We start from the raw sequence: 20788 nt of genomic DNA, 5'->3' as shown, positions 1-20788 counted from the left end.
ATAAATATAAAGCCCCATGTTCATGTTATTATCAGAAAAGTAAACTTTATTATTAGGTCCACCCACATTCTGATGGGGCATTATACAATTATGGTTCCTCCCATGTAACTTAAAGTTGTTCTGTGAACAGATTTTAGCCTGTTTGGATGGGCTTAAAAAAAACAGCTTATAAGCTGCTTTAGATAAATTAAGTCAAACGGGCTCAATTAATTTGTTGGACTTATTTTAAGCACAAAATGGCTTTAAGCTGGCCAGTCAAACACTCAAAAAAGCTAAAAACAGCTTATAAGCAACTTATAAGCCAATCCAAACGGGTTCTTTATGTGGTTAGAGATTTTATGAAGTTGCTGCCTTTTTCTCATGGAACTTTCCCTCCATAGTAAATATTGTCACATGCAATTTGAACTCCTTGATTCTAACTCACTTGGACAGGGTAAAAACTTTCCCGCACTTGAATAAAATAGTACTCCCTCTGGTTCAAAATAATTGAGGATTTAGCCACTAAAAGTTGGTCCAAAATTGTTCAGGCTTTAGTCTATCAAGAAGTTATTTTTTTCTTTTTCCAGTTTATTCTTGACACATTCTTAATTCAATGGCCAAATTTAATGTTTGTCATAGTTTCAAAGTCCCTCTTAATTAAGGATATTTTAGTCAATACACCTCTTCATTTTTAGGAGTAAGTGAATTCCTTAATTCATGTGCCCAAGTCTAAAATCTCAATTATTTTGGACCGGGAGAATAGAATTTAGTGTAAACACCGGATACGGATAACTTTTTATTATTGAACAATAGATGGTAGTCCTTAGTTCCAAGTGGTTAGTGCACCAGAACATGTATAAATGAGGTGAGAAGTTCGGCAATCTAGGCACACCATAAAAGGAAAAAAAATGGTACGCCATAATTATAATATTATAGGTAATTAAAATTGTGTTCTCGCTAACAGTTTAGATTTTTAAACGAAACGATCACATAATCTAGTATCAGAACAAACAAGAGGCCTTGGGTTTCAAATCTCACTATCACACCAAAAAAAAAAAAAAAAAAACTACGCGTTTGGCCATGAAAAAAAAAAAAAAACCACACATAAGGGAGTGCGTGTTGCGACATTAAAATTAAGTTTAGAAAACAGAAAGCGTGTTACAATAAGGAGAAAAAGAGAGAACAAAAGATGAGGAGTTGCTAAACTAAAATTGTCGGGAAGAATTTGAAGAAAGAGTATACGTAGGCTTTGCAAGATACAAGGGTAATTTATCATTTCCAGAAAACACTACCACAAATTTAGGCTCTGCATCTAGTGCACGTATTTGATGCCTTTTATTTTCCTCATCTACCTCCAGAAATAAGGGCTCGGATACTGAAATAGAATTTTGTCGAATTTGTAACCGATAGAATAATGCAAAAGCAATGGCAGCACAAATAAACCCAAGAGCACAATATAAGTATGGAATTGGTGAATTCCATTGCCATAATTCAGCGGAAGTTTTTATAAACTTCACTGTCTCCCATTCTGCACCTGGCTGCATTTCTCTTTACAGTGTAATTTGTTTGGTTTATGAATGAATCTGGATGAGTTATCTGCTTTTATAGACAATGTACCCAATTAAATATTGTGATTTAGAGAGAATACGGCAAGGAATCATATCATCCTACTAGATACAATAAATGAGTGCATCAAGCATTTTTCTTTTTTGCACGTTTTGGTATATATTGTTAACATAAGAATATTTGAATATCTAACTGGACTGATCTCTTTGGAGAATCGTATCTCCTACAACGGTTCTGTATGTGGAATATATAAATAAAGAAACAAACTAGGACCAGAAGATGAATCTTATTTATGAATTTGGGTACGTGGCCACTTCTCATTACATGTTTAAAAGGTGGGTATTTTAATATTCTCGTTACGTTTTCTAATCCTGAGAATTTTCAGTAGCCTTGCTACTTGCTCTCTCTTTATTCCTTCACCTGCTTCCAAATATCACGTATATTTGTTTAAATTTTGGGGAGAATATTAAACGTACTAAATAAATTATTCTTGTTCTCTTCCTTTATACTTCCATGAAACTTATCCGTAATCGATTAGGCCATTAGGGGCTATATTAAAAATTCAAGCAGTGTGCTTAGATCCCTAGAATTGAAAATTCATTTATCACATTCAGAAGTTGAAAAAAGAAGGAAAAAGAAGAAAAGTAAAACTGTAGCTTCCGGATGAGGCTGCGTACAATAGTCTTGTGATCCGGTCCTTTCCTGGACCCCGGTATAGCGGGAGCTTAGTGCACCAGGCTGCCTTGTAGCTTCGGATGAATCTGAATAGACTTTGTTGACACCCAATTTTGTCCCTCCTTTATTTAATTTTATTTACTCGGACGTCTAAATTTATTGACGAGCTAAATACTTTATTTTCACTACTATTATTTTTCGCTACTTTTATTTTTAACATTACAAGTATTACTTTATCACAAATTTTAAATGTTCGTCATTTTCATTTTCGAGTTGGGAATCGCTAAATTAATTACAAGACAATACTTTACGAAATATTTATTTTTTACATATGAATTATTTATCATCTTTACATAATATATATTATACCAGTTATTAAATTAGAACCCCAAGAATAACTAAATAGAGGAGGAAGGATCAACAATTTTCAGCTAGATTATTGGCCCAAAATACAAATACAATATTATTCCCCTACCCAAATAATCACTCCACTAACCCATATTTTCGGATCAACATCTGAGCCCAAATCAGTCCATTACCCGACTCAATCTAGCCCACTAATTACCCAACCCATCTGGCCCAAACCATTTACCTCACTACCCGGCCCAATCCCTTATCTTTACCCTAAACCCTAATCCCCTTTCTCTTTCGTCCTTTCTTCTTCATCCGCGCCTCCCTCACCTCTCTCCCGCTCCCCTTTCTCTTTCTTCTTTCTCCTCTTCTCTCTCTCTTCTCCTCACGCTCCTCTCCACTCACCGTTGTCCCCCACGCCTCACGTTCCTCTCCACTTCCCCTTGCCCCCCACGTCTATCTCATACGCTCCTCTCTCCCTTTTCTTAAACCAAAACGAAATCCTATAAATCTGTGGCAAATTGATTCTTGAAGGGACAGAGATCGAAAGCCCAGGTTTGGAACCCTGAAAACCCCCACAAACACAAGTTTTAATCAACAAAAACAGCGAACAATTACTCTATTTCCCTTTCATTTTCTGTTTAAAACTTTAATTTCTTTGATCGATTTCGAGCTCGTCGTGTTCGAGTAGATTCGAGGCCTCGACACCCATTTCACTGCACCTACAAAAGGTCAGTGTGTTCTTTTTTTATTTCGAATCTAAAGTCTGTGATGTGGTTCGTGTATGTTTTGCTTCTGTTAGGCTGAATGTCAGTTTAATAACTTAGAGTATTACGCATGTTAGATTTTAGTTAGTTTAATTTCAGTTCTTTAATAATGTTTGTATGTTTATGTCTTAACTTGGTTTGGCCTGTTATAGTTTAATAAATTTATAGCATCTACATGTGTATGTCTAGTTTTAACTGAGTTTAATTTCAGTTTTTGTTAGTATTTAGATATTCGCATGAGTTCATATTTTTACAGTTAAGCCGAAGGTGTTTGTTTTCTAATTTGGCATGTTCGCACTGATGAGCCCTGTTGGATTAGTTTGGCCTCCTATTAGTTTTCAGTCGAGATGATTTTGCGTTTAAAACCGATATACTCCTCGAATCACTCTTATGTTAACTCAACTCTCGTGGTTTGATGTTCATGTGTGTTAACTGCTCTGTGGTTCTCCATTTGTTCTTTTCCTCTTCTCGTCGCTCTGAGAATAAACTGCTCAACCTTCTGCCTATGCTACCTGTTAAACATTTGGGTTTGATTTTGCAATTTGGATCATGTCTTACAGTTCCTCTTATCTGAATTGCTTGAGATTATTTACTTGTGTCTCCATGTTCTAAAAAACTGCTTAGCCACTGCTTTGTTGTCACATTTAGATTATGCTAAACCCCTGCATTATAGTAGTTGTCGAATCCATAAAGTACACAATTCGTTTGTCTAATTTCAGAGTCTGTCAGCTTGACCTAACAGCCTGTACAGGTTCGAAATGTGTTTGATACCTTGGCCTTTTTTTTCTAGTACACAATTCATGTATAAACTCTATAAGTGCATTGTGTTCAATTAAGTTAGTACTCCCTTGATGCTGTTTCTGTTTTGTTGAAATACCAGGCATCTCCATTTATGGTTTGTCACTGCCTCATGCTGCTTTTGCATTCCTCCTTTCTCATATTTGGGTCCAAAATTTAGTTTGATGGCCAGTACCTTGTCCCCTTAACCTGTGTCTATCTGCTGCCCTATGTATAAAATAATTAGGCTATAATGATGTGTTGGTCAGTTGACTGTAATCGACTTAAAGGGGTTAAGGGAATGTTCATTTGAATGTATAGTGTTATGGGATGAAACTTTGTAAAGGGTCCATACCTTTCTTTTCTAGAACCTGTCTTAGCATGGAATAGGAGTGCTCTCTCTCATCTCATCATAAAGCATAAACCAGTGACTTGTATGAAGTTTAAAATATCAATACATTGCTTTAGTGGAGTTGGTTTGCATGCCACTGAATGCTCATTAATGTTTCTCTCTTATTGCGTGTGTTTCTTGGAACTGAATTTGCATTTGAACTAATAGCTATATATCTGCCTAAGTCCAGTTATATTTGGTTTAGCTAATTGGGATTAATTACCATTTGTCGGATATGAAATGCTTCTCTTTGATACTCAATGTTCTGCGTATTTATTTCCTGTTTCCTTTACATTACTGTATGATTTTCCTTTTAAATCTGCCTGCTGTTCCTTGCTTGTGTTCTCTTGTTAATCATCACTTTCTGCATTGCTACTCTTCTCTTTGCTGTTGCTCTGTTACTTTGGCTCACAGTCCACTGCATTTTTACTGTTGTTCTCTCAGAATCATGATTTAGTTCTTCAGGCAATTCGACTAGTCTCATCTCCGTTGGTTTCTTCACTGGTGTTTATATTAATGCCAGTACTTATCTGCTTAGCTCATATTTTGTGGCTCTATCGCTGTCTGCATAACTACCACACATTTGTTTCAACCCCAGTTCCATTTCTAAAATTAAATTTTGCTTGCTTTGAGTTTGGTATGACCAGCTGTGTATTTTATCCTTTATCCTCAACAAGTTCCAATCCCATGTCTCTATTCTTATCAACCAAACATATCTAGATTCTAAGCTAGTTGGGGAAATGTTGACACTCCCTGGTGATTCAACACTCTTAATCTTTAAGCACGCAACAAATACCTGTAATCTGCCAGTTTCCTGAATGCAATAGAACATGTTGGCGAGGATAATAGTATTAAGAAAGAAATTTTATGTGTTTAGCTGCGATCAAATGATAATCTGCTTTTCTTTTCGCTCCTGTTTCCAACCCCTCTATTGTTGACACTCAATTGGGACAAGATTGTCACTTGCATAGTTTTTCCTTGCTACTATTGTTGTAATCTGCTGAACTTGAAGATTCTGGCTGCATTTTTTTACCACCATTTCAGCATGAAATTTGTGCATTTTGAAAGTTTCAGCTAGTCTACTATGAACTGTGGCTGTTTGTTGTTTGCTATGAAATGTTACTACTTTGATAAAATAAATGCTACGTTTTAAGGAGAAATTAGCTGCCTACTGATTTGTTCTATAAAAGGAATAGATATTACATTCGATAGGTCGAACTCACCTATGGATGAAATGGTCACCATAACCTTCTATACATTCTTATGAGTGTGTATACATGAAGTATGCTTAAAATATACATAGAATATGCAATCTGTTAATTTGTTTTTTTTGAGTTCATATTTCGTATGTTTAACATTATTCATCGATCGCATACTCATCCTTGTCTTTTTATTTTTTATGCATGAACATCGCATACGAGTCCAAGCGACTCGTCATCTTCTCCCGCATTTTGGCGTTGGGCTAAAAGCCCAACATGACCTCCTTCCTGTCCAGCCCCTGTCCGCAGCAAGACAAAAACAAAAGAAAAAGAAGAAAGAAATCTTGGGCCAAAGACCAACAGCCGCAGATGGCAGCAATCCTAAAATGGGCTGAGCTCATTTAATCATCTTTGCTCCTTTATTTTCTACCCTTTAACTTGTATTATTTGACTAACACTTTTTCTTATTTTGTTTTTCCTTAGCTAGAATGAACCTTAGAGGCATTAAGGGGTTTAGTTTAGTAATGGGTAGTTAACTCCACAAATTACATTCTCTTCTATTTATGTTCTAAACTATTTATAGTATCTATAATATTTATTTGGAGTAATCGATTTTCAAACAGCATGCCTACACATTTCTTGGTTTAAAGGAATCATTTTTTAATTCTTACCATCTTAGGATTTTCAAAATATCACAAATTTCACTAATGTTAGCTTATTTTGAGAAATAAAAAAAGGGGCAAACTAGTTTAACAGATAATTCTTTCACTTTAGTTCATTTCAAACACTTGAAATACACATTTGTTAAACATTAATATAAATCTTGCAATAACTCTACAAATGCATTTTTATTTGTTAGTTAGCGTAATTCATATTCGGAATACATATGAGAAACATCACTCATCCCATTTCTTTTGGTTTATTATAATTAAACTCTTATTAAATCAATACATTTTCTACAAGTATTATTTTAAACATTACTATTATACTTTCGTTTAAAAATCAACAACATTTATAAGTCGTGTTTACGAAGTAACATTAGGAAAATTCTTTTATACAACTTATTATTTTTACATGTCTTATTTCTAATAACATTATTACCTTTTACTTTAAAAAAAACTTTAGCTATATTTATAGGTTATTCCCCAAACATTTATAATATCATATTTACCCTTAGCCTAATTAATCATAAGTCCGGTCGGTTAACCATTGTTAATGGGTCTTAAAGGATGCATAATACCTTCCCTTTAGACTAATTGAACCCTTACCTAGAATCTTAAGTTTCGCAGACTTTAAACAGAGCTAACTTTAAAAATAACTTTAAATAAATTTAGGTGTCCTAATTCACCGTAAATAATTAGGTGGCGACTCCTTAAAAACAACAAAACAGGAATCTCCAATATGTCGTACTTCTACTTTAACCCGGTTAAAATGGGGTATGACAGACTTCACTTTGAATACGAGAATGAATTTTGTTGACCATATATAACTAGATGGAGAGCAGAAACTGAATATTACGCTCACGTTCAATCAATGCAGAAATGGAGATTGCAGAACAATCAGTAGCAAGAAGAATCAAATTACTAGTGAGTGACGATGGTTTTAACGGTACCAAATACTAACTAGAAATCATACTAGCATAAGGTAGATAAAACATTCACATTAACCTTCAGTCCTAAACACACTTGTTCATCAGTATGCTAAAATAACAAACGAATTTTTAGGTAGGCAGGGTTTCCCTGCCAGCCGAGGTGTATCCGAGATTTAAACGTTATAGGTTTAAGGTTTAAAGAATTATGGATCCTAAACTTAATATTTATGCTATTTTTCATGGTTCATAACGTATATATCCGGAAAATCACAAATAGCCACTTTTCAGCCCTGTATTTAAAATATAGTTACTGTTTAAAATTTCAAAATCCACAAGAGAAACCCCAGAATCTGCTGCTCAAGCTTCTCCAGGGCTATTGCTTTGGTGTCACCCACAGTTATGATTTACGAACAAGGCACGCTTAAATTGCTAGTAATCTACTTAAGGAATGTGAATTATGCCTCACTGTTTTAATCTGCCAAAGAATGTCTTCGTGGAAAGAATGGACATTATAGCATCTAGTGATGATCAGGGACAAATTTGAAACGAAACAAAGAGGGAAGGTCTCAGAATACGGAATTTATATGTATGTAGTCATATCATGTAAGAAATTGACAACTGGATAATCTCCTCTTGCCCTGAGGTGAATTTGAGATGCATGTCATAAAACCCGTCGGGCAATTTGCAGGATTGGCCTTCGCTGGGGGTGGTCTTTAATTTCTGTCCCTCAAATTGGTAGTCTTTAACTTTTGTCCTTCGCTAAAAATTTTTTAGTTTCGGGTTCGAACCCCCGCTCAGAATTGCTTAGTTTCGCAAGACAAAGTTTTGCAAATTCTGCGCAGAATTTTGGCCTTAAGGCAGAATATGTAGCAGAATTTTGTAAAATTCTGCCTTGCGATTTTTTTTTTTTTACTGAGCTGGGGTTCGATCCCACAACCTCGGGATATTAGGCGAAGGGCAAAACTTAAAGACCACCAATTTGAAGGGCAAAAATTAAAGACCACCCCAAATGAAGGTCAATCCGCGCAAAAAAATGAAACCCGTCTGGCCTATATTTGAACGTAAGCCTCCTGTTTGCCGCTGGTCCTTTATAACATGGAAAAAGGGTCAAATTTACCCCTGTACTTTGAACTAAGGGGCAAATTTACCCCTAATACTTTAAATTTTTCACCCTACCATTATAAAACTTTGCAAAAATATCCCCAGCCCTAACAGCATGCTGACTGGCTGCCCAGGTGGCTTGCCATGTCAGCCACCTGGGCAGCTAGTCAACATGCCACGTGGAAAATATTTTAAAAAAAATATTTTTTTTTTAAAATAAAAAAACTGATTCTTTAAAGAAATAAAAAATATTTTATTAAAATAAATATTTGTATAATTCTTTTTTAAAAAAGTATGTTTTTTATAGGGACCTATCATCATTTTGTCTTCTCTATACCATGATTTTTCTATACAAATTTACTATGTTTTCTTCATTTTTACAGTAGAATGAATTAAAATGTAGGGAAAAAAATTAATGCCTAATAACTAAATATTTGATAAATAATTGAATTCCCTATGAGGAGATATTGAATTTTCGGAAGGATAAAGTACGTATATATACATATTAAGGAGAAATATTTACGAAACGTGACGATAGTTTTCTATTTACAAAATATAACATTACAAATCCTATAAAAAACATACTTTTTAAAAAAGAATTATACAATACTTTTTTTAAAATAAAAAAATACTTTCCACGTGGCATGCTGACTGGCTGCCCAAGTAGCTAACATGGCAAGCCACCTGGGCAGCCAGTCATCATGCCGTTAGAGCTGGGGATATTTTTGCAAAGTTTGATAATGGTGGGAATAGGGGTGAAAAGTTTAAAGTTTAAAGTATTAGGGGCAAATTTGCCCCTTAGTTCAAAGTACAGGGGTAAATTTGACTCTTTTCCCTTATAACATTGACTAAGTTGCCGACTTCACTAATACGTAGTGTTCTTTTTTAATTTTTTTATAGGTAGTTGCAGACTTTCCTAACATATTTACGGTTGTTTCCATCAATCCACTTAGCCTCAAATGAATCTAAGACAAAGCTTCCCATATGAGAGGACAAGTTCAAGATTTCATATTTCAAGAAAAAAGCATATGAATTTAGTTGTTAATCATTCTGAGAGTATGATTGCGAATAAGAATTTTCCTCCACAATGTCTGCTTCAATTTGCTTAATCATCATCCGCTTCGTTATACTGTGCTCTTCCTGAATGTTTTTTAATTCATTTTATACACACAAAAAAATGTAACCAAGTTCATTCTTCATTGAATTGGAAAGAATCTTAAGATGGAAAGCTTTAGCAGATAGTTGCTTCAGTTAAAAGAACCTTGTTCCAGGATTTTTGTATTTCTTCCGGTGTTTGTTCACTTCTTCCCCTTTCTTCAGCACATTAATAATGTTACAAAATTCAAAATTCCCTATTTCTATGTTTTTCTGATATCTGAGAACTGATATCTGGAGTTTTACCCCTGATGAAGGCCACCGGCTAAAGGCATAAAGAAAAAGGGCAGTTCGATACACTAAGCTCCTGCTACGCACAAGGATCGGCTAAAGGGGTGATGATTGAAAATCAGCACACTAAGAACAGACATAAAAGGGATGCTTAAAGTGGAAGAAGATCAACAATTCAAAGAGTCAATCTGGAAATTCATCCATTAAATCTTCAGAGCTCTTGGTTATTGGCAATTTTATTGAACAATGATTGTGTTCAATTTGACCCGTAATCTTCCAACACGTCCATACTTAAATTGGACATCTAAATTAGCCTTCACTAAGATTAATAGGATGAAAACCATTAGAGCGAAAAGCTTTGAGATTCAACGGCCTGAAGGCCTTTTTCAAAAAAAAATTACGAACCCCAGAATATTGATAAAAATAAGAAAACCACAGCCTAATCAAGTACTTAGACTTTGAGATCTGCCTGTATTCATACATTGGAAAAGTCTAACCTCAAAAGGTTGGTTAAATAGACTATCAACAGCAATCTGACTATGCAACTACGGTGTAAGATCCTTCTACATAGGGAAAGAGATACCGAATTCAAGATTTACTTGTAAATGAACAGAAAACTTCCATAAAACTCGAGCCACACGTATATTGCTTCTTCTATCACTAAATAACAGAGAACTATTGCTTCTTCTATCACATTTTGATAGGAAAGAGGTGAATGAATGAACGGCAACATATGGTATATTACATAACATGCAAAGATATATGGATCGCGCATATGTAAACTAACCCAACATCTCTCCTCTCGTCCTTTTAATGGGAAAACTTTGAGATCAATTTGTCAACATGAATTAGGAGATCATCTATTCGAGGTCGAACTATTGCTTGAGGCTGAAGCATCCATGTTACAAACTGATGTAGGGCCTCTGGATATGGAGGATTAGGCCCAGTTGGCCACTTTATTTGTGCATTTACAATGGCCAGCTGCAAACTTCCACCAGATTCCCCAAGTGCATACTCGAAAGGAGATACGCCATACCTGCAGTTAAATACACGAAGTGTAAATATGATTACTTTTTATTGGGACTGACCACATCAAAATCAATTTCATAGTTAAATATGTATGCAGACAAATCATATATTAAAAAGGACAGACTGGTGCACCAAGTATCTCGCGTTCAGGTGGGGCTGCAACTCGAGTGTTTTACCGGTTACCTTCCCCAGCATAGGTATCGGGTAACTCTGTCCACCAAAGCTTAGATAGATGGAAAGAAACTACATAGTGTCTTTTGGCCTCCGGTAGGATTTGAACCTGAGACCGTATGCATTTCCTCCCAATTTATTGATCACTAGACCACACCCTTGGTTGCTGATAAAAAATTGGCTTTGAATCCTCCTAGCCATTATCCTACCGCAATAATTCTTGCTAAGAAGAACGCCCAAGTTGTGGCAATTCCACCTGATGGTAATGGGCTACTCCTATAGCACGTCCTTGTCTAATGATCAAGGCTTGTATATCAGTAAAACGATGCCTGAGAAGTACTAGCATGCTAAAACCGAGACTCATGACATATATAAATTCAACCCTAACCATCTGCTCGTAAGACAGACAGCTATCTAGTCTCCGAGGGATGACCACGGGATGACTGAGTGGTCAAGGCATAGGGTGTTGACCAGGAGGTCCCAGGTTCGAATCCGATCTATCACACTCTATGTGAACATATTTGCTCCATCTTGGGAGGGCATGATTAGCAGGCACCTGTAATTGTTGCCTATAAGAGGCTCCCAGTGGATTAGTCTAGGCACAAGCTGGTTGGGCACCAATGTTACCAACTTATTTTTTTTTGAAACTGGTAATTTAATGTTACCAACTTATTTGTACAACAGAAAGTGTTATTTTATGTTTGATTTCCCCATATAATGCTTGTTAAGCCAGCCTGGCTGTTCACTAGACCTCCCAAAACCTAAGTTGCTCGGACTCGGGTGCGGCTGTCCGATACGGGTGCGGATCTAGAGGTCGGATCCTTCATGATCTTCATTTTAAGATTCGGGGGTACGGACACGGGTGCTGGGATTCGGCTAATAATAATTCAAATATTTTAAAAAATAGAGTTATACAAGTATGCCCAAAATAGAGTGGACTATTTCGACGGAAAAGAATGCACGGATTTTTGAGAGCAAGTTTGAATCTGTAATTGTTATTAAGAGCCCGTTTGGATTGGCTTACAGCTTAAAGTTGTTTGCAGCTTATAAGCTGAAAAAAATAAGTTGGGGTAGTCCAACTTATTTTTTTTGGCTTATAAGCTGTTTTCAGCTTATAAGCTGCTTTAGATAAACTAAGTCAAATGGGTCCAATTATTTTTTTGAGCTTATTTTAAGCATAAAATGACTTTAAGCTGGCCAGCCAAACACTCAAAAAAGCTGAAAACAGCTTATAAGCCAACTTATAAGCCAATCCAAACGGGCTCAAGTACAGATGTATCTCCTTACTATTTTTTGGTGTAACATGGCTATTGCAAATGATATAGAGGTGTAACATAGCTATTGCAATAGCCCTAGCTTTTGTGTTGATTTCAGGAATCTTTGCCTGTCTCAATTCCTCTATCGATTTTGGTCAAAGTACCCAAAATCATTTGACCAAATCGGGTACAGATCCCACACCCACGTCGTGTCGACATGGGTGCGGCACCAAAAGTGAAGAGTCCAAATAACTTAGCCCAAAACTACAGATTAACTATTCTATTAAACAGGGCAACTCCCCACTAGACCATACCAGTACCACGCCTCGGTACAAGCACCAAATTACTAAATTCACAGAATGCATGTCAAATGCCGGAAATTGCATGGTGGATCTAAGCAGGCCAATAGTCTTAATCACATCAAACAAAAAATTATTGGACAATCTTGATGCAACTAACAGCTACATAGACAAGAGAATAATTTTATTTTTCTGTTCACAAGAAAAGCTACAACTATCTGCACAAGAGTATATAGAAGTCTTACATTATTGCATATAAAGTGCAACCTAATGACCAGATATCAGTCCTTTCATCAATGTCACATTGGCTTGGGCAATCCCATAATTCAGGTGCTCGGAAAGGTGCTGACACATGCTCAGCTGCCCATTCCTACATAACCAGCACCAAAAATTGAAAGCAGATCAAGAAATTGCAATAAAATGGGTTAGGTATGAGATATAAAGATATAGAATTCAATAATGAAGATAACACCCGTTACAACTAATTGAAATTTGCAAAATCACTTTAGCAAGGTTCGAAGAAGCAAACATTAGAAGTCTACAGGCATACAAATAGCATAACATAATAGAAGAATCAGAACCAAGAAATACCTGTAATTGTAGGGCCTCTGAACGAGAGCGAATTTGCCTTCTTGCAGGACTTGCACTTCCAAAATCCATTAACATTGCAAGTGGTGGCTGTCCTTTTCTATGTGTTAAAAGGACATTACCAGGTTTGACATCGTTATGTGCATAGGGGGGATCCAAGCTATGCATATGCTTGAGTCCTGCACAAAGCTGCACAAAAACTTTTCTTTCAAGTTTCAACAAAGCATTTATTGGCGTCACAGTTGTATCTCAGAAAACCGTGAAAAATGCGCCTACTTTGCTGAATATACTATTTCTTGTTCACCTGACGAAATATTTGAAGCACATCTGAAGTGGAAAAGAAGTCTTTCTTAGCTTTCATCGCCTTGGCATTATCCAGTAATGTCCCATCCAAATGCACTGGAAATAATAAATAAGCTTCATGCTTCAAAGACTGATCCTGTGAGACCTATCCAATAAATAAGTTATTTAGATAAAATCCAATGGCTTAAGATGTGAAAGCAACTAGGAAAACAGAAAGCGGCATCATTCATCAGTCATCGCAGTTATGGCGTGTCTTTTCTATTTTCCTAAATGACAACGGAAGCTTGTCAAACATGAGTATCGTGCCCAAAAAGCAGAAAGAGTTCAAAGATTAATATTTAAATACTTCTAAACATGTAGGACTCCTCAAGTACATACCCCACCCCCTACCCTTCTGCAAAAGAAACGAGATACAGGAGAACACTTCTTTTGACAACTTGCATGAATGTTCAAGCTACTTTTTGTTTAGTGTTCCCAGTGTTTTCAAAAGCAAAAAAGCAATAAAGTCCATGGGGCTAAACGCAAGAAGTGAGAAATGAAGCACGCTTGTTTAAGTGAAGCGCACAAGTCATGGAAAATTAAAAACAGAAATACCAAGCATATGCACATTTAGCACAATAACAATCAAATTGCAATCTAAAAAAATAATTTTAGCATCCATTTTACAATAATGTTGATGTTAATGCAACTCCTCAAAGTTGAGATTCAATCAAATCGCCTCTGGTTAGGATAAATTTGTGCGTCATAGTTTGAAGCGCATGGCTACGCCCATGATGCAATAACCCCTCGCTTCATATAGCTTCATCTTTTTAAGCGACGAAGCGATGGTCTTTAATAACACCGTTTTCCACCCTCATCTAAAAGCAAAGTGTAGGAGCAACAACTTCTTATGATAGGATTCAGTACCAATGATAAACAATTATACCATGTATCACCTGCTGCGCATGACAGTGCAATCTCAACATAATACTTCCACAACCTAATTGTTTGAAGCCCACAGATAATCAGAGTGATTAGAGAGAAGTGCAGATCTTTCATTCCATGAGCAAATTAAAACAAACCTAAGGCGCTTGCAGCAATTACCTTGACCGAAATGATAGCATGATCAAGTAGAGGAAGCAGGTTGGGATGACTAAATAGAGATGAAACACGGATCTCCTCCCTCACCATCTCCAGCTGTTCACTATTCCGAATAAGAACTTTTTTCATGGCATAAGTTCCATCGTCTACACATTCAGACAGTGAACTTTGAACATCAAAAAATCACCAAATCCATGGAAAAATGACAAACTTTCAATAATTCAATATAGAATAAGAGATCATGCAAACAATATACAACAGACAAAGCTTATAACTTGCACTATTTTCCAAAAGAAAAAATTTACAATCAGATAGGACCAGGCTCATAAGTAACGAAAATATGGTCTACTGACTTGACCTAAAAGTATTGCAGAACTGCCGAGCTATAGGAGTTAAACATCCAATTGCTCAGAGAATAAGCGCCTTCTGGAGTTATAATCCTTTATTATCAGCCTATGCATCAAAGATTCAATTTTCAAGAATGACCATTCTATGGAAACATCATCACTCTGGTGCAAGAAAAGTCTCAGTATTCCTAGAAAAGCTAGCGGGTCGGATTGGACCCGAATTAAGAACCCAAACTACCCTAGCTTTTCACAATTTTCAGACCACTCAGCGCAAGTAAACGAAAACAATACATAAGAGTCATATCAATATCTGATATTGAACTTACCCGTGTAATTATAAATTAATATGCCTAACCAAAAAATCATAACTCACCCAATTTTCAGATGACAAGAATGAGAAAAAGATGGCAAAAAATGGAACGCTGAATCAGGTAATGGATTGAGTACCTGAGATGTGAGAAGGGTCGTTGAATTTCTTGGAAACACCAGGATTAGAAGGGTCAGAAAGTACTTCTTTAACAAGGAAAACATAAGCAAAACCACCTTCACCAAGCTGGCGAATGATCTTGAAGCGGTTATCATTGATCCAAACATCACCTCCACCATTAACGGCGTCGTATAAGCCATTCAAACCTGACAACGAGCATCCCATTTTCTTCAGCTCCTTCTCGTTCTACTACTCTGATCCAAACAAGTTTTTGTTCTTCTTCTTTTATTTGTTTAGTTTAGGAGTATACAATTTTTCAGTTTTTCCATACTTTTGGGTGCACATGTATGCCTATCGTTTTCTTCACTTACTTGTTGACTTGAACGTATGGCAGTTTTTAACATGTATTTTTTGTCGGAAATTATTCATGTATTAAAATAGTAATATTGTGTTTAGTAGCTAGTTATGAATTGAGTAATTTATGTATAAAATTAGTACAGTATTTGGTTTAGAAATCTGCATAATTAATACATGTATTAATTATAAGGAAATCTATATATTATTTTATGCAAAGTGAAATAGCTAATACATGTATAAATATTCGTCAAAATTTTAAAAAATACATATTCTTCTGAAAAAAAGTTTCTTAAAAATGACTTCACGTGGAAACAGGAAAAACAAGGGCATTCTACATTGATTGTTCCTCTTCACCCTTGAACTCACACCCCAACCCCAAGTCCCCAACCCAAGCCCATCACCACCCACCATAATATTTGTCTAGATTATATGCAAATATTTTTGCCACCAAACACAAGAAAATAAGTAAACGTTTATTTTCCTGGAAAACATTTTCCATGAAAAATACTTTCCTTGTACCAAACGTACCCTTAAATCTTAATGTTTTTCCAAATAAGAAAAGAAGAGAAAAAGGGCGCAAATGGAACGTCATAAACCTCTTCTTCTTCTTTTTTGACAAAACTCTTCATTATCGCCAAATTGATTGCTCTTGATTTGAACCCGCCTTGAACCTGTATTTACCTCGTTTAACATTGGCTCGAATACCGCTTGTTGGGGTCGAAAATAATCAGGACGTTATGCAGAAGCTAATAATTGCAAACCTTGAACGAAAATCAGACAGCATAGAAAAATATACTAAAAAGACATAATATTATAATATTGATTTGATCAAGTGACTTACATATTGAAAAACTAATATAAAAAAACTATAAAAATTGTAGAGAGAAAAATCTCCCCCTAAACAAAACTTTGAACCCTACATTGTGGATGCTATTGTATTCTAGTTGTGGGAAGAACGTCTTCAATTTATAGATATCAAAATATTTTCCTCCGTGACAAAGGAATGTCCAATATGGAAGAGAATCATATTTTTCTTTTAGGAAAAGTAAAAATAATTATGGTAATGCTTTGACTTTCCTTCAAAAGAAAAGTAAAACTCAAATTTGATAAGAAAATCAGGGTAAAAATCCCTAACATCTTTCCCAAATAAAAACAAAACAAAACAAAATACCAATTTCACAACGGCAAATAATTTTCTTCCAAGGTTAACTTCAAATATACTAAAAACAAATATGTAGAACACTCTACCATGAGATGTCTCCATCTGACGTGATCAATGTTACATAGAGACTTACTCGTGCCTCAGAACTCAGAAGTGAATATCTGTTTTGAATTGTGTTTAGTTCTTTTATCAAGTCACTCTTCAACTGAGGAGCAGAATTTTTTTTATTTTTATTTTTTGGCAATAAACTGTGAATTATGACCATGCCAAAACAAAGTATTTACAAACTAAAGAGGATCCAGAAGTCTAAACCACTTCCTAGGAAAGATGTTAAGAGCTCCAGACCCAGCGAAAGCCAAAACAAAAAACATACTGTATGTAAGCTAAGTACATAACCTATGAATCAAACCTTGGCAATGCCTAGCCTTCCTAGAACCTATAACCAATTCTAATCTCTCCTTTAATTCCTTTTTGATCTGTGTAATCAAAAACTCTATATTTACATTTATTTGCCTAAACTGTTTCCAGTTTCTTGCTTGCTAGGTATGGTAAATTAGAGCTCCATACATAGCAGCTGCTGTTTCCTTCTTGCTTGCCAGAACTATTTTTTTACTAATATATAAATAGAACTACATGTTACATAAATTATAGTATTTTAAATTTTCTTAATAAAAATCATAGCTCTGCTATTTCCACACTTATGTGTTTTTTTCGTTTATACCAAAACAAAAAAAGCGTAACCGTTGAAGTTTTTCTAAAACTATGTGGTTCAGCCAATGACATTTCTTCTTTCGAACAAACTATCTTATGTGGCAGTTTCAGCCAAAGACATTTCTTCTTTTGAACAAACTATCTTATGTGGCAGTTCCCTGTACGAGGAAATCTATCAAATTCATAAACCACCCATGTACTATATTGCATTAATTAACATGAGAAGTAACTGAAAAAATTAAAAACATCGCAATGCACACGCTTTGATTAATTAACCGTGGACTCTTTACTAATGAAATGAAACAGTAAAAAGTAAAATCATTTCAACCAGACAGGCTTCTTTCATTTTCCACCTTTTTCTGCACATTATTTGACATCCTCCACAGCTACCCAACAATACACAAACCAAAAAATAACAAAAAGAGAAATAAATAACAAAGAACATAGACTGATCAGATTTCTGGGGTTGATTCTTTCTCAACCCTTAGGAATCTGATCTTTCATACTATTCACATTACTATCATTTTTTCCCATATACATAAAGAAACCTAAAAAAAAAAAAAAATGGTTCGTGTAAGCAACTTCTTGATCTCATTTGTGAACGTGTTAACCTTTATGGTTGCAATTATGGCCTTAGGATTTGGCCTTTGGTTTAAAGCAGATGAAGGCAAAAGCCTCTGTCAAAAATCATTATACATGCCTTTAATAATATTTGGGGGGTCACTTTTAGTGCTTTCATTAATGGGATTAATTGGATCTTGTTGTAGGGCCTCATTTTTCTTGTGGATATATTTGTTTTTTCTGTTTTTGTTAATTGTGGGGATGATTTGTTTATCTGTTTTCACCATTTTGGTTACTAATAAGGGAGTGGGAAAGGCTTTGTCTGGTAAAGGAGGAAATGAAGCTAAATTTGGAGATTGGCAGAATTGGTTGGAGAAACATGTTGTGGATGACAAACATTGGGCAGAAATTAAGAGTTGTATGGCTACTTTCAAATATTGTCAAATGATTCCTCGTGGCAAATCCGCTGATTTTTACAAATATAGCCTCTCCACTGCTCAGGTTTTATTTTTTGTCTTTACCCTTTCATTTGTTTTCTTTGTGTTGGGTGCTACTCTATTTTGCCTAGAGGTCACCACGCTAATTAGATTGAATTTGAATGGGTCAAAATCGAGGGTCACGACGTCATGACCCAAATTATTTAAAGTTTATTCGAGTCAAGATAGATTAATTCTAGATGAACCAAATAACGAATCATAATTCAATGATTAATTCTAGATGAACCAAATAACGAATCATAATTCAATCCGTCCAACATGACCTAACTTCCCCTCCTTTTTATTTTTATTTTTATTTTTGAAAGAGGGAAATAAGAAGCTTAATTTCTTTTAAATTTATAAGAAACAAAACCTTAAGTTCTTTTACATTAACATATTTTCAATCTCCAAATTTGATTTTGTAAATTTTAGTTCAGATTGCATTTCAACCTTTTGGCAACACTCTTTGACCTGTTTTGACCAGAAATTCTCACGAGTTATCCCTTTTTTTTTCGACAAATTGTTTAGCAAATGACCTTTTTTTTTTATTTCTCTTGCAACTTATGAAAATTTTAGACCGGTCGAAAGAAATTTCTTTTAAACAAACTAAAAGTTTTCTGAGAAAATGTAAGAATAAGACCATGATTTTTAAATTTTGTAGTTATAACATAACATTAGACGATAGTCTAATATTTTATCGTAAGGTTGAGAAATATATGAGCAAAATTAGTTCTGAGTCTAACGTTTTCCAGAAGGATAATTTCCTGAAACCTAAATTTACATAACTTTTAAAAATGGAGACAAAATCTAAACGAACGCCTAAAAAGGAGATATTAGCGGAAATCAACGTGATTTGACCCAATAGTTTAATAGGCCATTTCAGGTTCAACCGATTAGGTCAATTCAATAAATAAGTCATAACTCAACTCATTTAAACTTGAATAGATTGTATGGGGGTTACCTTTTGCTACCACTAACTTTAAACATGCATGTTAATTGTTTTTCTTGGTGCAGTCGAGTTGTTGTAAACCACCTACTTACTGCGGCTTTGAGTTCACAAATGCAACATACTGGACTATGCCGAAAGCAGGACCAGCCGTGCCAGACAGTGACTGCAAGACTTGGAGCAATACACAGAACGAGCTCTGCTTCAATTGTCAATCATGCAAGGCCTCATACATTGATACTATCCAGAAAAATTGGAACAAAATGACACTTTTAAACTTTTGTATATTTGTTTTTATCATCATCATTTACTCTGTTGGTTGCTGTGCTTTGAGGAACAACAGATCAAAGGGATACTCCTACAAACCCTACCCATAATTTATTTTCTAAGTGATAAGAAGGAGCTTAATTATTATTTGGCTTGGCTAACTATGACATTAATGCTGCATTTTTGTTAATTTGTGAGAAGGACTTGAGTACCACTTTGTTAAACATTTTGTAAATTCCAATTTGTATTGATTTGTAAATTTTGGAATGTTATTCAATCTTCACTTTTGTACTGATGATACAAAGTCTTCTCTCAGCCAATAAATATTTCCTGAACAGGATAAGTTATGTATTAGGTTCTGGCGTTTCACTATTAATTGAATCTAGTCTTTTGAGGGATTCAAAAAAATATCAAAGTGTAACATTAGAGGCGCTTGACAGGGAACCAAGTAGCAATTAGAGACCAAAAAAAAAAAAAAGTCAATTTATTCTACATTTATTTTTTGTCTCCAATCAAGCGTGACACCGTTTTGATGTGAGGTGTCTCCGCCTGTATTCATCAATCACCATCATTGTAATAACCCATATATTTTTTTAAGGCTTAGTTGGTAATTTAAATAAAAGAAGGAAATAAAAAGAAAAAAAAAAATAGAAAAGAAGGAATGTAGCCAAGCCCAAAAAGGAAAAGGAAAAGAAAAAAAAAAGGACTTTAAAAAGTCTGATGGCTAACGTGAAACATTACAATTTGAACGAACCAAAAAAAAAAAAAAAGGACGAACAAACAGAGGGAGAGAAAACTAGCAGGAAAAAAAAAAGGGGAGAAAAAAGAGAAGAAAGGAGAGGAGAAAAATAAGAACTTTCACCCCAAATCATCAAGGTAATTACTCTAGTCCTTTATTTAAGTTTATTACATAATTATGGATAAATTTTTGTGATGAAACCATGGGGATATTTTGAGGAATTAAAAAGTTCAGCCCTTGGGTTCTTCAACCTAAATCATTGATTTGGAAGGGCAAATAGCGTCGG

At 35.1% G+C, this 20788-nt stretch overlaps 2 protein-coding genes across 2 annotated transcripts; one reads left to right on the top strand and one right to left on the bottom strand.

Moving 5' to 3' along the window:
• Positions 1-10351: 10351 nt before the first annotated feature.
• Positions 10352-15645, bottom strand: LOC132600148 (uncharacterized). Its single transcript, XM_060313253.1, has 6 exons — positions 15304-15645; positions 14513-14655; positions 13431-13574; positions 13130-13315; positions 12784-12908; positions 10352-10819 (listed from the first exon to the last, which is right to left on the bottom strand). Exons 1-6 carry the CDS (start codon positions 15506-15508, stop codon positions 10594-10596), a joined length of 1029 nt encoding a protein of 342 aa, XP_060169236.1. The 5' UTR covers positions 15509-15645; the 3' UTR covers positions 10352-10593.
• A 2143-nt stretch (positions 15646-17788) lies between these two features.
• Positions 17789-20058, top strand: LOC132623721 (tetraspanin-8-like). The gene is made up of 2 exons (XM_060338550.1): positions 17789-18575; positions 19565-20058. Exons 1-2 carry the CDS (start codon positions 18078-18080, stop codon positions 19871-19873), a joined length of 807 nt encoding a protein of 268 aa, XP_060194533.1. The 5' UTR covers positions 17789-18077; the 3' UTR covers positions 19874-20058.
• The last annotated feature ends 730 nt before the right edge of the window (positions 20059-20788 follow it).

Source organism: Lycium barbarum, chromosome 1, assembly GCF_019175385.1.
Source record: "Lycium barbarum isolate Lr01 chromosome 1, ASM1917538v2, whole genome shotgun sequence".
Taxonomy (NCBI): Eukaryota; Viridiplantae; Streptophyta; class Magnoliopsida; order Solanales; family Solanaceae; genus Lycium; species Lycium barbarum.
The sequence above is the reverse complement of the archived record's forward strand: the minus strand, read 5'-3'. Positions and strand labels throughout refer to the sequence as shown.